General features: G+C 46.6%; 1 protein-coding gene across 7 annotated transcripts in view; it reads left to right on the top strand.

Moving 5' to 3' along the window:
• Positions 1-2,400: 2,400 nt before the first annotated feature.
• The window catches only part of TRANK1 (tetratricopeptide repeat and ankyrin repeat containing 1), an 84,762-nt gene continuing 63,758 nt past the window's right edge, over positions 2,401-23,404 (top strand). For 3 of the 7 annotated variants that reach the window (XR_002787152.2, XM_023554850.2, XM_023554847.2), the window contains exons 1-7: positions 2,401-2,628; positions 6,582-6,729; positions 9,741-9,891; positions 13,998-14,116; positions 17,894-17,977; positions 18,203-18,341; positions 20,512-20,643. Coding sequence is in view for 6 of the 7 variants with exons in the window: in XM_023554850.2 (XP_023410618.2) it covers positions 2,504-2,628; positions 6,582-6,729; positions 9,741-9,891; positions 13,998-14,116; positions 17,894-17,977; positions 18,203-18,341; positions 20,512-20,643 (898 nt within the window). In the remaining variant the exon portion in view is untranslated. Of the gene's footprint in view, positions 2,629-6,581; positions 6,730-9,740; positions 9,892-10,385; positions 10,527-13,997; positions 14,117-17,893; positions 17,978-18,202; positions 18,342-20,511; positions 20,644-22,549; positions 22,705-23,404 lie in introns of those variants that run through there. The other 4 variants (XM_023554849.2, XM_064277456.1, XM_023554851.2 and 1 more) reach the window with 4 other exon arrangements.

The following is a 23,404-nucleotide window of genomic DNA, read 5'->3' as shown; positions in this document are numbered from 1 at the left end:
TCTATTCTCTTGTCGACTGCCTGTTTAAGGCCTTCACACACTTTGGTCAGGGCGTTGGTCCTTTTTTGCAATGGGAAAGGTATTTATAAAGGAGAAGTATTAACCCTTTGTCAGTTACTACAGCAATTTTTTTTTTTCCCTCTAGTTGTCTGATCACGGCCAGTTTAAAAAAGTATTTATTGGACAAATGGCAGACTACATTTGAAAGAGAAACATCTCTATTTCCTAGTAAATTAGTTCTTTACATTTTTTCATGTTCTCCTCAGTCATCCCTGTATAGATGTGAGAGTCACACGATTTAAAGATTATTTGATGAGAAAATGCAGGTGGAGTTTTTCATTCTGACTGCTGCAATCCAGGAATTGTGTGCCTCCTTCTGGAGTCACTGCCTGAGGGATGCAGTGCGGTTCAAAAACCCCATTCCCAGTAAGCTTGTATGAGTTTAAAATAAGCCACCACATGTACCTGCTTAGATCTCTGCGTGGCACAAACGGTTTGCACTCAATGACTAACTGAAAGGTTGGCGGTTTGAACCCACCCAGCGGTGCCACGGGAGAAAGGCCTGGCCGTCTGTCTCCATAGAGATTATAGCTAAGGAAACTCCATGGGGCAGTCCCACTCTGTAACACAAGGGCCTGCCATGAGTGGAAGTTGACTTGATGGCAACGGGTTTGGATTTTGCTTGGGTCTGCCTTCTTTCAACCTTCCCAACAAATATTTGATATGACAAAAATAATTAAATTATTTACCCAAGAATTGTGTGGGTCAGCAAGACACCCACAGGTACACCACATATATGAACACCTGAGTTGTCCCCACATCCTTGTCTTTCCTAATGCCATCCTGGGAGGATGACAATCCTAAGGGCCATCTCTTCTGACTTCCGCCTTTTCTCACTGTCCTTGGCAGTTGCTTCTTGAGGCTTTCCAAGTCTTTCTCTTTCAGCAAACCCTTCTCCAGCTGCCCTCACCACAACCAGAGAAAGTCAATAATCCGTGTGTCCTCTCCAGGTCTGGCGTTCCACAAGTATCTGACTACCTCCTGGTGGTACACATGGTAAGTGTTGGACTACTAACCGTAAGATTGGCAGTGTGAGTTCACACAGCAGTGTCTTGGAAGAAAGGCCTGGTGTTCTATTTCTGAGAGATCACAGGCACTGAAAACCCTATGGAACACAGTTCTACTCTGAAACACGTGGGCTTGTCATGAGTCAGAACTGCCTTGATGGCAACTAGGTTTAAAAAAAAAACTTTTTTTTATGTGCTGGGCCATCCAAACCCACTGCCTTTGGGTCGATGCTGACTCAGAGCAACCCTGTAGAACAGAGGAGAACTGCCCTGTGGGGTTTCCAAGGCTGCAAATCTTTACGGAAGCAGACAGCCACATTTTTCTGCCAAGGACCAGTTGGTGGGTTCAAACTGCTGACCTTTTGGTTAGCAGCAGAGCGCTTTAACCACTATGTCACCAGGGCTCCTTGTGTTAGGCCACTGGGCTACAAAAACGAGTAAGAGAAGGGCCATGGCCTGAAAGAGGCAAGTACCCTTAGGAGGCAGACAAGTAAGCAGGCAATGGCAGTGCAGGTGGAAAATTTTAGTGTTTTGGGAAGGGGTGAGGAGGAGAGGCAGTGGCTGGGTCTCTGTGTCCTTCAGCTGAGCACTTAACCACTGTGCCACCAGGCTCCTTCTCTGTGTCCTAGCCTCTTCCATACTGAGGCCTCCGCAGCTGTATCTTCCCTCCCCTGCCCCTCTGCCGAAGGGAGTAAAAACTGGCTTTTGTTTGTACCAGTAGATGACGTGATACAGTGGGCAAGCGTGGAAACTTGGAATTGGCAGGCTCTGGGGTCAGAACCTTAAAGCGCTCAGCTGCTAACCAGAAGGCCAGCGGTGCGAACCTACCAGCCACGCAGCAGGAGAAAGATGTGGCAGTCGGCTTCCCTAAAGATTTATAGCCTTGGAAACCCTGTGGGGTCGCCATGAGTCAGAATCGACTCCACGGCAGTGAGTTCGGGTTTTGGTGGACTTGGGGTCAGAACCAGGGAGTTCCTTAGCGGCTCCTTAGGCAAGTAACTTGGACCTTTTTTGAGCCTGAGTGTCTTCACCTAAACAGTGGAGACAGTGCCTCTTAGGGGCTGTGGTGATGGGTGATAATAGTACCAGTTATAGCAACAGCTGCACTCTCTCACTCAGCCCAAACCGCCTGCCAGGTTTTGTTGTCTCAGGCGTGGAGACAGCCTTGCTCAGTGCGTAGCAGATAGTAAAGCAGAAGGTAAAGACTGAATAAATGGAATTGGGCTGGTTGTCCCTGAGGCGGAAAAAACTGAGAAAGATGTAGTCTTGCCAGACATCCTGTCTGGTCCCTGTGGGCGAGGGGTGGTGCCGGGGTGTGTCCTCCAGGGTGGGTGGGGCCGGAGTGAGCCAGCTGCCTCCCCAGGATCTGGGCACTGCAGATGTGAGGGTGAGCAGCTGCTGGCCTGGCAGCGAGCCTTTTGGTCTCCTCTGGCAGGATGGACGTGACAGGTTACGCCGAGCTGCTGAAGGAGTCCGGCAACCAGGAGTTTAGGAATGGAAACTTCTCTTTGGCCATCAGAAAGTACGACGAGGCCATCCAGGTTCTCCGGCACTTATGGAGGTAAGTGGGGGTCAGTTGTTGGATTTCCCCCCACCTTCTTTTTTTTTTTTTTAGCAGATGGGGGACTCTGTTGCGTAGGTTAAGGAGCCTTGGTGGCACAGCGGGGCAGTTCTACTCTGTCCTGTAGGGTTGCTCTGGGTCGGAATCAACTCGACGGCTCCAGGTTTGTTTGTTTTTTTTTTAAAGTGTTGCTTACGTTTCATTTCTCATCGCCTGGGCTGGTTTCTGTTTCCTTTCTCCCTCTCACTTCCTATTTGTCTTTCATGAATTGGGAGCGCGGGCACTGAGCGGGGAGGATCAGTGTGAGAAGGGAAATAGAAAGTGAAACAGGTCCGTTGACAAACATAACAAAGCCTCCCCCTCTGTCTGGCTGCTGACCAGGGTTCCTGGGTGGCTGAAGTCCTCACATCTCCTTGCTGCCGTTCACCCATCTTCTTGACAATCCACGCCACTCCCCCCACACAGGTGTCATCACCTGGGCAGTGAGGACCACCTCATGTCCCCCGCCCTTCTAGCTTTCAGTCGAGTAGGCGTTCTTAAACCTTTTGGTGTTTTTTGGACCCCTTTACACTTTTAAAAATTATTGAGGACCCTAAAGAGCTTTGCTTTATACTTATTTGGTTGGAGCTGTCAACGTAGCCTACACTGGAACTTAAAGCTGAGAACACTTTTTAATATGTATCTATTAATTTATTTAAAAATATCAGTAATAAGCCCATTCCATGTTAACATAAGTAAGAAATTTTTTTCCTAGATCTTATTTATGTTGTTGTTGAGAAGACACACAGCAAAACATACACCAATTCAACAGTTTCTATGGGTACAATTTAGTGACACTGATTACATTCTTTGAGTTGTGCAGCCATTCTCACCCTCCTTTTCTGAGTTGTTCCTCCCTCATTAATATGAACTCACTGCCCCTCAGGTTCCTATCTCATCTTTTGAGTTGCTGTTGTCAGTCTGATCCCATATAGATAGTTCTTAAAAGAGCATAATGCTCGAGGCAGACCTTTTTTTACTAGTTAAGCTAAACTGTTGTTTGGTTCTAAGATGACTTCAGGGGATATTTTTGGTTTAAGGCTTAAAGATTATCTCAGGGCAGTAGTTTCAGGGGTTCCTCCACCCTCCATGGCTCCAGGAAGTCTAGAGTCCAGTAACACATTTTTATGAAAAATAACTCAGTCTTCCCAGTCAAAACATTGAGCGAGAAGAGGGGCGTCATGTTGGTTTTTACAAACCTCTCCAATTAATGTCTGCTTCAACAGAAGGCAGCTGGCTTTTCCCCTCTGCGTCCGCACTGTACTCCGTCTTTCGTGATATCACACGCCGTGTAGGCTCTGGGAAGCTCCCCCGTACACCTGGATGAGAACGAGTCTGAAAAGGCGCATTGTGTCTGTATATCTGTATGAGTACCCTGTTTTCCCTGTAACAAATCACCAACACATTTAGTGGTTAAAACAGCACCAGTTTATTATTTTGCAGTCCTAGAGGTCCGATGTCTGAAATTAGTCTCACTGAGCTAAAATCAAGCTGTCCATAGGGCTGTGCTGCTGCTGGAGGCTCTAGGGAAGAATTCATTTCATTGCTTTTTTCAGCTCCTAGGGGCTGCTTGGAGCCCTGGTAGCGCAGTGTTTAAGAGGTCGGCTGCTAACCAAAAGGTCGGCAGTTCAAATCCACCAGCCGCTCCTTGGAAACCCTGTGGGGCAGTTCTACTCTGCCCTGTAGGGTCTCTATGAGTCGGAATCACTCGACGGCAGTTTAGTTTTTTTGGCTAGTGTCTGCTTGTATTCCTTGGCTTGTGGCCCTGCCCTCCATCTAAGTGCCTGCCTCACTCCAGGCTCTGCTTCCACTGTCCTTTTGCCTCCCCCTCTTCTGTGGTGCTGAGTCCCTCTGCCTCCCTATTGGAAGGACCCTTATGATTACCTTATCATCCTGGCTCATCCTCCCAGCTCAAGATCCTTAACTCCATCACACCTTCCAAGTCCCATTTGCCATAAAAAGTAACATTCACGGTTTCAGGGGATTAGGATGTGGGCATATTTGGGGGGAATTATTCAGTCTACTACAAGTGTAAAAATAGTTTTGACCTTGTGCATGACCTGAAATGGTCTTGGGGACTCCCAGGAGCCCTCAGGTCATACTTTGGAAACTTCTGTAGTAGAGGAAGTGGAAGTTGGCATCTGTGAGGTATGTGGAGCTCATACTTGTACTGAGAAACAGCACCAAGTTACTGAAACATGGCTCCCGTCTCCTACTTCCTACCACGCCTTGTTGCCTATAGTCTAGTTGAACTTAAAACCAAGCCAAACTCATTGTTGTTGAGTCGATTCTGACTGACAGTGACCCTGCAGGACAGAGCAGAACCACCTCATAGGGTTTCCAAGGAGTGGCTGGTGGATTCGAACTGCCAGCCTTCTGGTTAGCAGCTGAGCACTTAACCACTACACCACCAGAGCTCCCAGTTCAGTGTGAGTCATTGGCCTGGGCCTATAGTTCTTTTATTCTGTCCCCTCCTGGTTCCCATGGGAACTGTCTCAGAGATGGGCTCAGAGCGCCTCACTCAGGACAACACACTTACCTTCTGTAAATAAGTAGCATTTGTAGTGCTCGCTTCAAATATTTAGGCCAGCACTGCCTGATAGGACTTTCTGTGATGATGGAAATGTTTTATAGTGTGGAACATGGCTATTGAGCACTTGACGTGTAGCTAATACAATGGGAAGTGCATTTTAAATTTTATTTCGTTTTAATTGATTAAAATTTAAGTAGCTGCCTGTGGCTAGCGGCTCCTGTGTTGGACAGTGCAGATTAATCAAGTGGCCCGTGGGCCTCCGTTTGCACTCTGGCCCCGGTCCTATGAATGTTGGGGTGGACCTGCCAGTGTGACAGAGCAGTCCTCATCCCGTGCCTGTCGCTGGAGGTCCGTGGAGTGGTGTGATCTTATGCTCCGAAAGAGCACTGGGCCTTTCCTATGGTAAACACTGTGTTTGTTCAGCACGGACGTGCGTGTGCAGCGGTTCATGCCATGTCTGGGCTCTGCTAAGACTCAGTGGGAACTCCCATGTTCCCCATTAAATGAATAATTTTTTATAAGGATCAGCACAAATCTGGTTCCTATGGGGCGGAGGTTAAAGACGTCCCAAATGTCTAACCTCTCCAAGCTGCTGTCTACTCCATCATCTCTAACATCAACTGCTCCCTCTCCCCTCAGCACTCTCCCTCCTTGCTTTGGTTTCCCTAAGTAGCTGCAACGTCTCACAGGACTCACGGACCATTTAAAGGTAATGGCTTACTGGCTGTGGACGCTGGCAAGTCCCAAATTTGTGGGTCAGGCGTAGACTTCTCCTTGGCCCTCAGTCTCTGCCCAAAGGCACTCAGCTTTCTTGCTCCGTGGGCTGGAAGCCCACTGCACTGTCTCCTGCAGATCTCTGCTATGGGTCTCTCCTTCTTTAGTGGTGGTGGGCTTTCCTCTCTGCTCTGGTATTGGCTCTCTTCTAAGGCAAAACTGACCAGTCCCCTTGGCGGGACACAATTATCTTATTTGCACAGCCCCATCCAATCACCTGGGTGGGAGTTACAAGATGGCTAGAAAGGCCACACGCAAAAGTAATTAATGGCCCCGCACTCATCCTTAGGCCAGTTGCCATTTTAGCATGATGTTCTCCAGTGGTCTCTAAAGAATAAAGATCCATGGGGGTCAGTGGGGCATGGAAGCAAAGCGTTGATAGTGTTTGTTGTTAAACGGTAGGAGCTGAGGAATTGGGAGTGAGGAAGGGCAGATTTGTACATTGCGAATGTTGCAGGCTTTCCAGGGGCCTCTTGGGTCACATCTGAAGGGCAAAATTGAGAGATTTACTGCAGAAACGCCCTTCAAAAAGTAATGGCAGCAGCCAGCACCAGAATGGTGACCGTCGAAGATTGTTTTCTGCATTTGCAGAATGACGAGGTTACAGGCCACCTGTTGTTTCTCACAGGACTCCCACGAGGGACCTGGCCGTGCTGCTCTGTAACAGATCCAATGCGTTTTACAGCCTTGGGAAGTGGAAAGAGGCGTTTGTCTCTGCCGAGAAAAGCCTCCAGTTCGATCCAACCTATGTGAAGGTACGTCACGGCGGCAGCTGGGGTCGGAGGCTGCCATCTCCTGTCTCTTCACCTGCCTCCTTTCCTTATTTTTAAGGTAAAAATGCTAGGAGAGCTTCTCGTTCAACTCATTTTGCATTTTAGACAGCTGCTCTTAAGGCCACGTGAGTGTTGCCTGGAGAAGAGAAAAAATGACGTTGGCCGAGCCGAGAAATTCACGTGTAGGAGGAGAGCAGGACTGGGCTCTTGGCTCCTATTGGAGCGTTAGCCTGTTCTGCCATGATGGAGTCATGCCAAAACTCATAGACTGCTCATGTTTTTTGCTGTTCGTACATTCCATCTTAGCACAGCTTTATTTCAAATGGAAGCTGGTGGGTGCCATGACACCCATCCTTCAGAAAACGTTTCTTACAGTAGAAATAAGACCCTTGAAGTTCGCCAGTAAAGGTCAGTAAACAATTATTTGATGAGTTTTTTCAGCTACAATGCCCTGAGTACCCACCCTGGTGGTACGGTGGTTAAGAGCTCGGCTGCTAACCAAAAGGTTGGGAGTTCGAATCCACCAGCCAGTCCTTGGAAAGCCTATGCGGCAGTTGTTCTACTCCGTCCTGTAGGGTCGCTATGAGTTGGAATTGACTCATTGGCAATGGGTTTAGCCATTCTGCAAGGCATCGTTACCATTCTTGGTATCTCAGAGGCAAACAGAAGGAACAGAAAACCTCATTCCTGCTCTTGAGTGATTCACAGTCACGCTGGGGAAGGGAAGAGCAGGATAGAAAGGTGAGGAGTTAAATTACGTAGCAATCCTGACTCCAAAGGAGCAACAGAGAATTAAGGTGGTAGAGACAGTTTGTACAGGGGCTTCATGGTAAAGTGGGAAAAGCATGGGCCTTACTGTCTATGTACTTGTTCCAGCAGCTTGGACAAGTTCATTTCTCTTTCTAAGTTTTAATTTCCTTAACTGCGAAGTGGGATAATACCTTTATCTTAGCATTGCCTCGAGGATTAAGGAGACATTAAGTAAAGCTGTTGGCGCTCAATAAATAGGAATTTTTATCATCGTCATCATAGTTCCTCACATGGCTGGAAACAGGAAATAGACCCAGGTATGTTTTGTTGTTGTTAGCTGCCGTTGGGTTGATTCCGACCCCTGGCGACCTCACGTGTGCGGAGTAGAGCTGCACTCCACAGGGTTCTCAAGGCTGCGACTGTTCAGAAGCAGATCGCCAGCCTTTACTCCCGAAGAGCATCTGAATGGGTTTGAACTGCCAACCTTGCAGTTAATAGTCCAGCATTTGTGCCACCCAGGGACCCCCGGATATTTTTAGCCGTTTACATTTTGTGTACGACTGCTAGAAACAGAACAAGATGGAAGGAGGAAGCGGGAGGGGCCGCCAGCAGACCCATCCAACCCCGAGGGGTTTGGATGTTTAGTAAAATGTAAAATACCCAAATCCCACGGGGTCGAAGGGATCTGCTGGCCGCTCCTCCCCTTCCTCTTCCCATTACAGGTGGAGTCCCTGGGTGGCGCAGGTGCTTAAGTTCTTGACTACTAGCTGAAAGGTGGCAGTTGGAACCCACCCAGAGGTACCTCAGAAGACAGGCCTGGCCATTTGCTTCCAAAAGCCCACAGCCTTGAAAACCCAACGGAGCAGTTCTGCTTTCACACGTTGAGTCATCGTGAGTTGGAATGGGTTCAACGGTAACTAACAGCAACATTACAAGTGGGCATTGTCTTGCCAGACCTTTTCCAGGGGAGGGTGGTTACCCTGGAAGCTACCGACTTGGTTTGAAAATGGAAATGCATTCCCAAGGAATTGCCTTTGAAGACACTTTGGGATTTTCCTGGTCTTTTACCTGGGATGTGGGTGGGAAAGTCTGTCCAGTCCATGGGCAGAGGCGGTGGCTGTGGCCCAAGGGGCTGAGAGGGTTCTGGAAGATGCTGCCAGGGCCTTCGCGAGTGGCCCAAACTGCAGCAGGCTTTGACGGCACAGCATCTAGGGTCACACCCCCACTGTCACCTGGAGCTCCTGGGTGTCCCCCCCTTCCCTCTCCCTCCAAAATAAAAGACGTTGAAACTTAAATCTGAGAGAGGTGAAGACATGACAGATTCTGTTCTAACTTGCCTGGTGGGATAAAAAAGGCCAACCTTCTCCCCCTTTTCTGGTTGTTATCTGAGGTCTTTAGACCTTCGAATCACAATGAAAACAAATCAATTACTAATCAGAAATTTGGTATTAAGTGGAATGTTTAAATGCTTGCTTTTTTTTTCTTTTTCATGAACCCTGCCGGTGTAGACCTTTTGTTATCATAGAAATAAATGGGTTTTGGTGGATCTCTGATGCTGATTCACCTGGTCAAAGTGGGTAAGGAAGTATCATTTTATTCCTACTTGAGAATCCCATGGTTTGTACACAGGCCAAACTAGCCACTTTCCTCTGTTAATCATTGTAACTTTACATGCTCTTTCCTCTACAGAAATAAATTTTTTTTTTTTTCTTTGCTTCTGGTGTATAGGTTTTCTGGTGTATATTGCCTGTAGTGTGGAGTCTGGTTGCCTCAACGTTTGCCATTGTGATTTTCCCTTACATAAAAAAATAGTGGAAATTGTGTTTACTTGGACTGAAAGGAGAAGGAAACACCTTTTGTGTTTACACGACCATCTCATTCTTTCCTTGAACACTGAATTCATAGAATCTTTCATTCCTCTGCCCTCGCCCAAACAGTGATTTGAGACATGAGTGAAGAAACCACACGTAGACTTGTGAACTAGCTCTACTTCCTTCTCCCTGCGTCATATGTTAGATGCTGTCTAAGTCATGGATTTGAAATGGATTATTTTCCAGGCATCTAAAAAATAACAGGAGGAACATGGCACAGAATATAACGTGGCAACCTCGTATCCAGGGCTGGTTGGAAACCCGTGTTTACGTGGAGTTGGATTTTCCCAGGTCGTCAGTCTTGCTTTTTCTTTCAGCAGCATGTTAGAAGAGATGGGGTGTCTTAAAGTTTTGCTGATCTTCCCTTTCCAGGGATACTACCGAGCTGGTTATGCCTCGCTGAAGTTGCTCAAGCCTTTTGAAGCCGCTTGCATGTTTTTTGAGGGTCTGCAACTTCTTCAGGACAACCAAGACCAAGGACAGGTTGCTGATTTTCTTGTCGGAATCTTCACCGTGGTGGGCAGTAAGTTGGAACTGCGGAAACATTTATTTATTTATTGTGCTTTAGGCGACAGTTTACAAATCGAGTCAGCCTCTCATACAAAAAGTTATACACACCTTCTATGTACTCCCAGCTGCTCTCCCTCTAATGAGACAGTACATTCCTCCCCTCCATCCTGTATTCCCTGTGTCCATTCAACTAGCCCTCTCCCCCTCTTCTTTCTTATCTCCCCTCCAGACAGAATTTGCCCACAGTCTCACGTGTCTACTTGAGTCAAGAAGCTCACTCCTCACCGGTATCGTTGTTTATCTTATAGTCCAGTCCAGTCCCTGTCTGGAGAGTTGGTTCCGGGAATGGTTCCAATCTTGGGCTAACAATGGGTCTGGGTACCATGACTGTCAGGGTCCCTCCAGTCTTAGTCAGACCATTAAGCCTGGTCTTTTTACAAGAATTTGAGATCTGCATCCCACTGTTCTCCTGCTCCATGAGGGGTTCTCTGTTGTGTTCTCTGTCAGGGCAGTGATCGGTGGTAGCTGGGCACCATCTAGTTCTTCCGGTCTCAGGCTGATGGAGTCTCTGGTTTATGTGGCCCTTTCTGTCTCTTGGGTTCATCTTTACCATATGTCTTTGGTGTTCTTCATTCTCCTTTGCTCCAGGTAGGTTGAGACCAATTGATGCATCTTAGATGGCCGCTTGCTAGCGTTTAAGACCCCAGACGCCTCTCACCTAAGGGGGTTGCAGAACATTTTCTTAATACCTTTTGATACGCCAGTTGACCTAGATGTCACCTGAAACCATAGTCCCCAGAACCCCGTCCCTGCTACTCTAGCCTTTGAACTGGGAAACTTTATTTTTTTAAGTCCTTGTTATTTTATTTGTGATGGCTCCCTTGGTGGAGCAAACGGTTCACGAGCTCAGCTGCTAACTGAAAAATTGCAGGTTTGCATTCACCCAGTGGCACCTTGGAAGAAAGGCCTGATGCTCTACTTTGAAAGGTCCCAGCCTTGAAAACCGTGTGGAACACAATTCTGGTTCGCAACACGTGGGCTTGCCACGAGTTGGAATCCACTTGACAACAACAGGCTTGACATTTTTTTGGATTTATTTTATTTAAATGGCCAACTGTGGGACTCGGACTCCTGGGGAGATAATTTCAGGGTGTTTCTTTGTGGCTAATTTATGTAGTTTAAATAAGATTGCTTTGCACATAAGAAAACATTTTGGAAAATTTCGTGGCTGATGCCTTTGTAAAAATCACTAAGTTCTTTTGCATAAATTACTTAATTAAAGCTTTCCCAATTTTGTTTCAGACCCCTTAAGTTTTTGGATGATGCTGTTCATAGAGATTTCCCTACTGATACCCAAAACAAAAAACACATGGCCGTCAAGTCTGTTCTGACTCATAGCGACCCTATAGGGCAGAGTACAGCTGCCCCACAGGGTTTCCAAGGCTGTAAATCTTTGTGGAAGCAGACTGCCACATCTTTCTTCCATGGAGCGGCTGGCGGGTTGGAACTGCCGAACTTTTGGTTAGCAGCCGAGCGCTTAACCACTGTGCCACCAGGGCTCCTCCCTATTTATACTACATGTTTTATGTAATTTCTGCATATGTTTCTCTAGTACATTGAGAGAATATTCTTGTTTGTTAGAAAATAGCCTGGAAGGTCAGACGGAGCGTTCTGTGAAGGCTGATAATGGATACCTGCTGCCTCGTAGCGTCTCAGCAGAGGACCCAGGCACTCAGCCTACGAGTGTGACCCCCTGCTGCATCAGATCGTTACTCTAGCGATCTGGCCCGTGAGTGGCTTTGTCTACAGCCTGGATTAGGCAAAACCTGAAGATGGCAAAGTACAATGTAATATACTCCTTGTCAGTGACAAAGGAGGAGCCCCGGTGGTGCAGTGGTTAAGTGTTTGACCGATAACCAACAAAAAAGAGATTAGCTTAAGACACCACCTAACCTTATAGACCCCATCAATGTAACTGCTGCTACTCCATCTTATTACGTCACAGGATAGGATTTACAACACACAGGGAAATCACATAAAATGGTGGGCAGTCACACAACACTGGGACTGATGGCCCAGCTAAGTTGACAGATATTTTTGGAGGACACAGTTCAATCCATGACAGTCTGATTTAAGATTTCCCATTAATTTATGTTCTGCCACTGAGAGACAGGAGCCCCTGGGTGGTGCAAACAACTAATGAGCTCGGCTGGTAAACTAAAGGTTGGCAGTTCAAGTCCACCCAGCGGTGCCTCAGAAGAGAGGCCTGGCAATCCGCGTCTGAAGTCAGCCATTGACAACCCTACGGAACAGTTCTACTCTGACACACATGTCGTCTCTGTGAGTTGGCATCGACTTGACAGCAGCTGGTTAACGAGAGACATTGATTGTAGGACATGCCCTGGTTTCAGAGCTGTTAGAATGTGAAAAAGTGGATCACGTTAGAGTTGCTGTAAAATGTTTTTTGGCTTTTAGAGTTGGGGAGATCGCCGCTGACAATGGACTCAGCTGTTCCCATTGCTATTGTGGTCTGTGGACAGAACCTTCCAGGTTCTGACAAGTTTGGCACAGAGAGTGAGTGTGAGCAACAGGCAAGGGGAAGAGGTATAAGTGGGCACAGCCGTGTCCCCTGGACAGAGAAACGGAAGGGCTCCAGAAAGGTGCCAACGGGTCACAGCTGTCCAGTCAGCCCTTTGATGACAGTGACCGAAGCTGGCCACTTTTCCTCCTAACCGGCAGGCTCAGCCCATTCCCTCCATGTCCTCCCTGTCTTCTCTGCATCTTTTAAGAGTCACTGTTCTATAGGTTGAAACCCTGGTGGCATAGTGGTTAAGAGCTACATCCGCTAACCAAAAGGTCGGTAGTTCGAATCCACCAGGCGCTTCTTGGAAACCCTGTGGGGGCCGTTCTACTCTGTCCTACAGGGTTGCTATGAGTTGGAATCGACTCAAAGGCAATGGTTTTTTGGGTTCTATAGGGGCCAGGCTGGAGTTATGGGAATCCCAAACAACTGCTTCTTGGTGACTACCCTCTAAGATAACCTGGGCCATTTCTGTTCTTCCCCCACCCTGAGAGGGGACAGTTACCAGTGCTTCTTAGGCAATGCACTGGGTACTTCTTACCAGAACACCGTATTGGGGAAGGAACCTCGGTGGTGCAATGGTTAAGCACTTGGCCGCTAACTGAAAGGTTGGCGGTTCAAACCCACCCAGCGGCTCTGTGAGAGAAAGACCTGGAGATCTTCTCCTATAAAGATTACAGCCTAGAAAACCCAATGAAGGCAGTTCCACTCTGTCCCAGGGGGTTGCCATGAGCTGAAATCAACTCGATGGCACCTAACAACAACAACAACAACCCCTATTTGGAGAGTGAATGTATACCCACAATCCAGTTTATAAATTTTGAAAAATATATTTACGACTATCTTGAGTCTTTTCCTACAATATGTTTGTTGTGATATTGACTTATTTATTTGGAAGCTGATAACCTTGAGAGAGATGCCATGTTCTTCTCTCCCCTGACCTGTCCCCTTGGACATCCATAAGATTGAGAAACACGGTTTTGGGGGATCATGAGATAGAAGAGGTCGATGGGCCACCTGTGTTAGAAGAATGAGTGTTGCCTTACAGAGTTGGTAACGCAGAGTTCAGGTCTTGGTTTTGTTGTGAACTAGCTGCGTGACATACCAGGAAGCTTTTCCCCATTCGTCATGTCTCTCATCTGTTGGGGGATAGTAATACCTGTCATGTCTTCTTAAAGGAAGTGAGCTGTGTCACTTAAGCTTCCACTTCCTCCTCTGTAAATGGGGCCAATAGGCACTGGCTTGTTGAAGAGGTTAAATGTATCATACATACCACTGTGCTCAGCAAATAGAGAAGCTGAATGAAAGTTAGCTAACGTTATGCTGCCTTACCCTCAGGGGCTTGATTTCACGGGGCAGCTTAACATGGTCACTGCTTTAGTCAGTCATATAGGAACTTTATGCATTGAAAATGCCTGTCTTCCTGATATCTGTCATTTACCATTGTCTGTGTGTGGTTTTAATTGGAGGACCTTTTCCTAAAGGTTTCTAGACTTTTCTGCATGATAAAATTTCTAAACTGTGGAACTTTCTTTCAGGTGATTCTATTGTTTTGCAAAATTTATTACCACGCTTTGATCATCTTTTCATTATTGGATTCTCAACAGAAGTGTGGCAATCTGTTATAGAGAAGCTGGCTAAGAAAGGATTATGGCAGGTGAGTAACACGAGGTGGCTCTGTCTGGGGGAAAGTACATCCTTGATGAAATGATTTCTGTTTCAGCCCTGGGGCATTGTAATTTACCATTTGTTTATTGGAGCCCCAGTGGCACAGTGGTTAAGAGCTCGGCTGCTAACTAAAAGGTCAACAGTTTAAATCCACCATCTGTGGAAACCCTATAGGGCAGCTCTGGTCTGTCCTACAGGGTCGCTATGAATTGGAATCGACTTGATGGCAACGAGTTTGGTTTTTTGGTTATTTGTTTTGAAGCCAGTATAACTTTTTAACTGGACCATCGGTAAAAATGCAGAGTCACTGAGATACACTAGTCAGTTTCCTTTTTTTTTTTTTAAGATAGGAAAAATATTAAGTTTGTGGCATCCTTGCTCTGTGTCTCCATTGTCATCAAAGAAAAGTCCAGGTGTTTGTGGTAACGGTGAATGAGGAACATAAACAATTGCATGTTTGTTAATTTAGAATATTTTATTGTGTTTAAGGTGAGAGTTTACACAGTAAATTAGGTTCCCATTTAACCATTCCTACACACGTTATTCAGTGATATTGGTTATGTTTTTCGCAATGTATCATCATTCTTATTCATTCCGTTCTGTTGTACTATTTCCAGTTCTCTAGTTTCCCTACCCCCTTACCTTCTCATTTTTGCTTTAGAGTAATATTTGACCATTTGGTCTCCTGTAGTTGATATATATATATATATATATATTTTTTAAAGAAGCTCACTGCTTGGGAGTGACACTATTTTATGATCCAATCTGTTGTTTAGATAAAAGTTGATCTCAAGGGATAATTCTGGTTTAAGGCTTAAAGAACATTCCACGGCGATAGTCTCGGGCAGTGCTCTAGCCTCAACTGGTCCAGTAAGTCTGGACTTCTAATTTAAGAGCGTGAGTTCTGTTTGCTTGTTTGTTTTTATAATCTTTCTACGCGGTGTTAGCTAGCGTGGGCCTGTACTGTGCTGCTTTGAGGGTTTCTGTGTAGGTCTGAGGGGCTGCTAAGGGCTTTTTTAGCGCCTGGCACATGCCAAGTGTCCAACACACAGTAGCTGTGTTAATGACAGGCTGAAAGCACTCATAAGCACGGGCTAGCCAAGGTGGAGAGTTTGGTTAGAAAGGGCCTCCTGGACCTTCTAAAGCTGGAAAGTCCAGAAAAGTCACCAAAAGCAAGGCAACCCATACGGCCTCTAGATCCAGGCAGGCCAAGTGGCTTTAGAATTGAGAATTCTTAACTTTTTGGAAAGGTCCCAGATTCCTTGTGAAATCTGTGGGACAGTTCTCTGTATGAACAGACTATAATGCATGTAGTTTCAGGGGTTCATGGGAAACTCCTGACAGTCCAGCCATGGGTTCCCTGAATTAAGAGGCTGTGGGAGGGTAGGCGGCAGAGGTGGGGAAGGCAGACCGGACACTTGGGGAACCGGGAGTCAGAAATCCAGAACCCTGTTAACAAGAGGTCTGGCATCTGCTGTCTTCAGATAAGGTGGCTGGACCAAGAGATCCATAAAGAGCTTTTCAGATTTATTTTTAAAAAAGTCTCCAATTCTGTGATTCCAAGTACTAGGGCGGATGTGTGAGTAGAGTAGGTGGCTCAGGCCTCGTTCGTGGGCTTGTAGTTCAGTTTCCAGCTCCCAGGAAAGAGTCCCTTAGTCCCGTCTCTCCAGCGTGGAGTGGAGGTGGATGGAGCCTCGTGGCCTAGGTGGGCTGTCAGGGAACGGGATCCAGGCAGCTCCTTATAGGTCATAACTCAGCCAACCAAGGGAATGCGCAGAAATCCAGCCCAAGTGTCAGGTCCAGCTTCCTGCTGGCAGCAGGGCCTGGGCCATTCCCCAATATTGGAGACAGAGGTATCAGGTGAAAGCCAGGCCAGCAGTTAGGACTGTCAGAATCCTGAAGATGACACTGGGGTTGAGGATGGGGCAGTGGGGCCTGTTTAGGGTCAGCAGTTAAGGGAGGGTATCAAGCTGAAAGAGACTGGAAGCAAGACGTGGCAGCGGGCTCGGTTCCTGAGGTCCTGCAGTCCACGGCCAAGGGCATTCGTGAGGGAGGTTGGAGCTGAGGCTGCTACTGGCTCCCATGGATGGACATGACTGGCTCTCTAGTCAGGGCCGTACAGAGACTGGAGCTCCTAGACCGTAGGGCCCCTCAGGGTGTGCTGCCACTGTCTGTGTGACCTGGGGAAAATTGTTTCATCTCTCTGAGCATCAGTTTCTTCAGGTAGGGTTAGTGGTTTATCGATTGGCTCTCTGAGGAAAAAAAAAGTCCTGATTTGTGGCGTTTGCCAGTTTCCGTGGTATAAATACTCTCACCATGGTCGGTTTCAAACTACTAACATTGTATCACAGAACTCGGAGTTGGGAAGAGATAGACACAATGGATTCTCACTAGCTGATAACAACCAGCTCCAGCACACCACTGGGTAGAATCTAATGGGCTCCAAATAAACAAAAAAACCCCAAACCGACTGCCATCATTTGATTCTGACTCATAGCGACCATGCAGGACAGAGTACAACTGCCCCAGGAGTCCTGGCGATGCAGTGGTTAAGAGCTAGGCTGCTAACCCAAAGGTCAGCAGTTCAAATCTACCAGCCACTCCTTGGAAACCCTATGGGGCAGTTCTACTCTGTCCTACAGGGTGGCTAAGAGTTAGAATTGACTTGAAGACAACGGGTATAGGGTTTTCAAGGCTGTAAATCTTTACGGAAGCAGACTGCCACATCTTTTTCCCATGATGCGGCTGGCAGATTCAAACCGCCGACCTTTCGCTTAGCAGCCTAGCGCTTTAACCACTGCACCACCAGCGCTCCTCCACTGCCCCAGATAGTTAGGACTTATGAAACACTCATGTACTAAAGACTTGATTAGGGTGAGATATTTCTAAAGGCTCTGAATCTTCTGCTGGCTGAACTTCAAGCATGTCTTACCCCAGCTCCTCCGTTCTCTGTACGATGCTGCTTGACCTCAGCGTTCCCATCCTCGGGAGCCTCTGAGGAAACGCAGAGACAGAGAGACTCCCGTTATCATGGCTCAGGTGGCTTAAAAAGAAACAAGGCTAGAGGGTTCTTTTTTTTTTAAATTTTAATTGTGGTACAAATATATAAACAATATTTGCCAATTCAACAATTTTTACATGTATAATTCTGGAGCCCTGGTGGCATAGTGGTTAAAGCGCTCGGCCACTAACAGAAAGGTTGGCGGTTTGAGCACCACCAGCTGCTCCGAGGGAGAACGAGGTGGCCGTCTGCTTCTGTAACAATTTATGGCCTTGGAAACCCTACGGGACAGTTCCCCTCTGTCCTATAGGGTAACTATGAGTTGGAATCGACTCGACAGCCGTGGATTTGGTTTTAATTTTTGGTATAATTCCATTCTTCACATCGTGCCACCATTATCGCTATCGTTCCCCTCATTATTCCACCACCATTAACAGAAACCCAGTGCCCCCGAAAGAGGAACTTCCCTGTGCCTCCTCCCTTCCACCTGGGGTAACCACTAATGAGCCTTCGTGTCTATGTGTTTGTCTATTTCATGTCGGTGAGAGCACACAGTATTTGTCCTGTGACTGACTTCACTCAGCACCATGTTTTCAAGGTTTACCCACGCTGTCACATGTATGAGAACTTCATTTCTCTCTATGGCTGAGTAATATTCCACTGTGTGTGTGTACCTTTTTTTTTTTTTTACCTTAAGTTTTGCTCTAATAACCTATATGAAGAACAATATTATTCCAACTTTTTCTTTTTCTCCCCTCCGATCAGTCGTTTCTACTTTTGTCAGCGAGAAAAGTCCGACTGCCAAGTGATATCCACGTCCCAGGCTTATCACTGAAAAGTCTTTTTGAGGTAAGGTGACCTTCTTACATAAAGTTTCAAGTCAGGCCACCTCAGCTTTGTATGTGGGGCCTTCCGCTTCAGCCGCCTTGCTGCAAATTTGTTATTTGTGTCTTCGGCACGGACCATAGCTAATTCAGGTTTCACTGATGCCAAACTTTATGGTTGAAGGGATTCGAAGTTTCATATCGATGTAAAGACTTCCATGGTTCTTCCTCGCTTTCTGTTCATTTCCAGAAATATGTCTTCATTGGACCCTATGAGAAAATGGAGCAGGTGCCCCAGTTAGTCCAGTGGCTCATCTCCATTGGTGCAAACATTGAGAGTATTGGCCCATACCCTCTTCATGCCCTCATGAGACTCTGCATCCAAGCGGGTGAGTCTTCTTTCAGCTCCACGGCCTCCAAGCCACCCGGCCAGCACGGGGCACTCTGCCGAGCTCAGGGAAACCAGAGTTTAGCGACTCGAATCGTTTGAGGACAGGAAGCTGGGAAACCACATCATTTTATTTCTCTGGGGACTAGTAGCTAAAGCCAGATTGAAAGGATGTCGTGTTCTCAGACAGATCCTGGCAGCAGGGTGGCGCTCTGGAACCCACGGAGGGGACTTGTGACAGACAGCTGCTGGCAGGCAGAGCTCCAGGAGATCTGTGGGGTTTCCTCCCTCTGGCCTTTTTCCGTGTTCACTTTGCAGCCTGGACAGCTGCCCAGTATGTTCTGGGACCATGGCCGGAGGACCCCAAGGGAAGCATGGGCTATTGATGATATGTTTTGGTTGTGGTTCTTTAAAGGACTGACATTCTTCATATAACTTTTTCTTTAAAACTTCACCTTCTGGCTATAGGATTTAAATTTTTAAATACTTTTGCTTTATCATTAAATCTCTCCTCACTCCCCCCCCACATACTTTTGATACAAGCTTGTTTTTCTTTTTCAAGCATATACGGCATTGCTTTAGGACATTTGTGTCGTCATTAGTTGCTGTAGACTTGAGTCCTACTCATAGCAACCCCGTAGGACAGAGTAGAACTGCCCCGTAGGGTTTCCAAGGAGTGGCTGCTGGATTTGAACTGCTGATCTTTTGGTTAGCTGCCAAGCTCTTAACCACTCCACCATCAGGGCTCCAACTTTAATTATACCATCTTAGAGGTGGAAGGGGCAGAGAGATCTTGTTTGATCTACATCTTCTCAGCTGAATCATCCCCTGGAACTTATAGAATTGGGTCGGGGCAGGGGGTAGGGGGAGAAGGCGGGCAGTGACCAGGGACTTGGGGCCCTGGGGCCCGTCTTTGCTTTAGCAAATATTATCCATTTCATATATTGGAGAGTCCATAAGAGATTTTATTCTTGTAAAAGTAAAGTCTGATTACCCAGAAAACCCAGTGCCGTCAAGTCGATTCCGACTCATAGCGACCTTATGGGACGGAGTAGAACTGTCCCATAGAGTTTCCAAGGAGTGCCTGGTGGATTCGAACTGCTGACCCTTTGGTTAGCAGCCGTAGCACTTAATCATTACGCCACCAGGGTTTCCAAAGTCTGATTACAGGGCATTTAATCGAATCCTTCCAGTTTCAGATTAGGAAACTGAAATGCACAGAAGCATGCCCCCGGTTATGAACGTCACTGTTCCCTATTGTGTTGCTCTTTACGTTGGCCCCTGTGGTTATGGGGTGGTATCGGTATGACCGATAGGTTATCCCTGATTCTTTCTCAGAGGGAGACTCTGATATGGTGACAGATAGTGCCCACAGAGTTGGAGGAGTGTGTGTGGCTTTCCTTGATCTCAGGAGCCCTGGAGAAGAACTTACTATCTGTGCTGTTATTAGTAACGCAGCACGGTGTCCTTCAGATCAGAGATCCTGACTTGATGATTGAAGCGGGGACCCTGCTGCCAGAATCTGCCTAGGAACACGAAATCTCAGTGCCCCACATGGATCTTCCTTACCACTGGTGCCTGAACCCCCAGCTGCCATGAGTGTTGGCTGCTGACAATTCACAGCTGCCCCCTTCTCCAGAGAATTGGCCTTTGCCATCTGGCACCACTTTCCAGGGAGGCTACTGCCCGAATCTTGCCTCACTCCTGTGGGCATTCTTTAGCTCATGACTTACTCACATGGGGCACAAAAGACCGGCTTCCTTGCCTGTAGGTGGGAGCAGCGCTGTGGAACATTGTGTACGTCAGAGCTCCCCGTGGGCACAGGCTGCAGTGGACTGCAGCTGAGAGCACACTGTTGCTTAGCGCCTTCCCCTACCCCCTTCGCTCACCCTCTTTCTCCTGAGAGCTCCCTCCCAGTGGCTGTGTTGCACAAGAATCCCTGTCTCAGGCTCTGCATATAGGGAACCTGACTGAAGATTATTCTGAACAGCTTTCTGGTACTCAACCTTGCCATTTTACCAGCCCCTGTGTCTCTCCACTCCTATTTGTGGTGAGTGGAAAAGTCTGTTAGATGCCCCATTTGGTTCGCTTAGTGTGGTATATATTGATTTGCTTTGCTAATATTTTGTATGTGGGAAATAACCTTTGTAACTCATCTTAATTCCCTTCAGGGGAAAACCACCTTTTCAGATGGGTAATGACCCACAAGCCGGAGTGGAAAGGCCGCATCAACCAGAAGGACGAGGATGACCGCACAGTCCTGCACATTGTGGCCGCCCACTCCCCAGGATACCTCATCAGGCGTAAGTAGGGCACCACCATCGTAAAACCACACGACTCACCGCTGCGTCCCATGACTGACCACTGCATCTTACCTGTTCCATCCATGACAGGATTCTCTGGGTGGCACAAATGTTAAGACGCTCAGCTGCTAACTGAAAGATGGGCACAATCAATTTCTAACTATTTCATCACCTCAAAAAGAAACCTGATATTTATTAGCATCCACTCCTTTTTTCTTCCCAACCCCTCCAGGTGTGGGTACCCACTAATCTGCCTTCTGTCTCTGTGAATTTGCCCTGGACATTGCATATAAATAGAATCATACAGCACATGGCTATTTTTGACTGGAACTGACTCAACGGCAATGGCTTTACTAACTCGTGCACACACACACATTCATTGTACCTGCTGCTTGTATTCTATCAAAGACCATGAGTTTATACTGGTACCTCTGATTCTAATCCAACGCTGTGGTCATTTAGGTTCTCCTTATTTGTAACTTCTTTCATCTGCAGTATATTTACTTATTTGTTCAGTGCTAGGAAACCCTGGTGGTGTAGTGGTTAAGAGCTTAGCTGCTAACCAAAAGGTCGGCAGTTTGAATCCACCAGGTGCTCCTTGGAAACTCTACAGGGCGGTTCTGCTATGCCTTATAGGGTCACTATGAGTCGGAATCAACTTGATGGCAATGGTTTTTTTTTTTTTTTCTTGGTTTTGGTTCAGTTTTAGGAGTTTCAGACTTCCTCACTCCCTTTAGTGTGGTTATGTGATTCATTTGTAGTACGATTAGGTTCATTTTTGTGTGTGTTTGCATTACATTGTGGCAGTTCCCCGCATCCTGGTTGGTTTTGTTTGTTTATATTTCAGGTTTATGAAGAGCATGTGACATATTACTGTGGTTCTAAGAGTCTGAGCTTTACAAAAAGACATACTCAGAGAAGCGTCACTTCCTTGTCATCCGTGTGACACCTCCTCACATTTTCCCGTTCTTTTGACCCTTTTCCCACCCCCGTAGGTAATCAGTTTTTTGTAGTTGTGGACTCATCCTTCCTGAATTTCTTTTGCAACAATGAGCAGATACATATATACTTTCTTGTATCTTCTTTTTTACTTGAAAAACCAAGCGCTTTGCCTTCAAGTCCGTTCTGACTCATAGTGACTGTCTTAGTCATCTAGTGCTGCTGTAACAGAAAAACAAGTGGGTGGCATTAACAAAGAGAAGTTTATTCGCTCACAGTCCAGTAGCCTGGCAATCCGACTTCAGGGTGCTGTCTCCAGGGGAGGCTTTCTCTGTCAGCTCTGGAGGAAGGTCCTTGTGATGCATCAGTCTTCCTTGGGCCTGGGAGCATCTCAGCACAGGAACCTCAGGTCTGAAGAATACGCTCTGCTCCCAGCACTGCTTTCTTGGTGGTATGAGGTTCCCAACTCTCTGCTTACTTCCCTTTCCTTTTATCTCTTAAGAGATAAAAGGTGGTGCAGGCCATACCCCAGGGAAACCCCCTTTATATTGGATCAGGGATGTGACCTGGTAAGGGTGTTACAATTCCACTCTAATCCTCTTTAATATAAAATTACAACCACAAACTGGGGGACAACCACAGAATACTGGGAATCATGGCCTAACCAAGTTAATATGCACATTTTTGGGGGGACGTAATTCAATCCGTGACAGCGACACTATAAGACAGGGTAGAACTGCCCCGTAGAGTTTCCGAGGCTGTAGTGGACTGCGACATCTTTCTCCTGCTGAGAGGCTGTTGGGTTCGAACCACTGACCTTTCGGTTAGCAGTCAAGTGCTTTAACCCCTGTGCTACCGGGGTTTCTTTTTACACAAAGGGTCACATATTACAGATAATCTTTGGCACTTTGCTTTTTTCATTAACAGTTATACTGGAAGCCACTCCATACATGTTCATATATGCATAGATACACGGGCAGTTTGTCGGATATTGTCAAGTCTGTATCCAGAAGGCTTGAACCCCCCATCCGTGTTAAACTACCAGAAGTGTCTGAATGTCTCCATCCCCACAGCCTCACCAACAGAATGTGTTGTGTTCAAAAACTGTTTCCAGTCTGATGGGTGAGAATTGGTATCTTAGTGTTATTTCAATGTGCATTTCTTTAATGATGAGTTTGACCTTTTTTATGTATTTAAGGACCATTTATATATGTGTATATTTGTGAATTATATGATCATATCTCTTTCCCATTGGGTTTTTGGCCCATTGTTCTTCAATTTTTTTTTTTTGAATCCCTTTGTTCATTAGCTCTTTGTCTGTGGTGTATGTTATGAATATTTTCTCCCAGTTTGTCAGTTGTCCAAAGGAAAACTCAATGAATGATCCAAACCATTGATCGATGGAGTGAACAGGGTTTATCAAGCAAGAAGCTGTTTGCCAACAGGGAACATCCAAGCCAAAAGTGGTGAGGAGCTCATTCAAGCAGTGTAAGTTTAGGTTTTTTTTTTTTTTTTTTTTAAAAGGCAGCTAGGAGCCCTGGTGGCACAATGGCTAAGCTCTCAGCTGCTAACCGAAAGGTTGGCAGTTCTAACCCATCCAGTCGTCCTGCAGGAGAAAGACCTGGCAATCTGCTTCTGTAAAGATTACAGTCCGAAGACCCTATGGGCAGTTGTACTGTGTCACATGGTTGCGATGTTGATTTTAATAGGGAATTTCCAGTGATTGAGTCTTAGCTATGTCTTCTATCGAAGGCAGCGTTTTACAAAGCAGGGGTCTTTCTGTCATTGGCTTTGTAGGTAAAATTGTCTATTGGGAATTGGT

This window comes from Loxodonta africana, chromosome 27 (assembly GCF_030014295.1).
Source record: "Loxodonta africana isolate mLoxAfr1 chromosome 27, mLoxAfr1.hap2, whole genome shotgun sequence".
NCBI classification, from domain to species: Eukaryota; Metazoa; Chordata; class Mammalia; order Proboscidea; family Elephantidae; genus Loxodonta; species Loxodonta africana.
The sequence above is the reverse complement of the archived record's forward strand: the minus strand, read 5'-3'. Positions and strand labels throughout refer to the sequence as shown.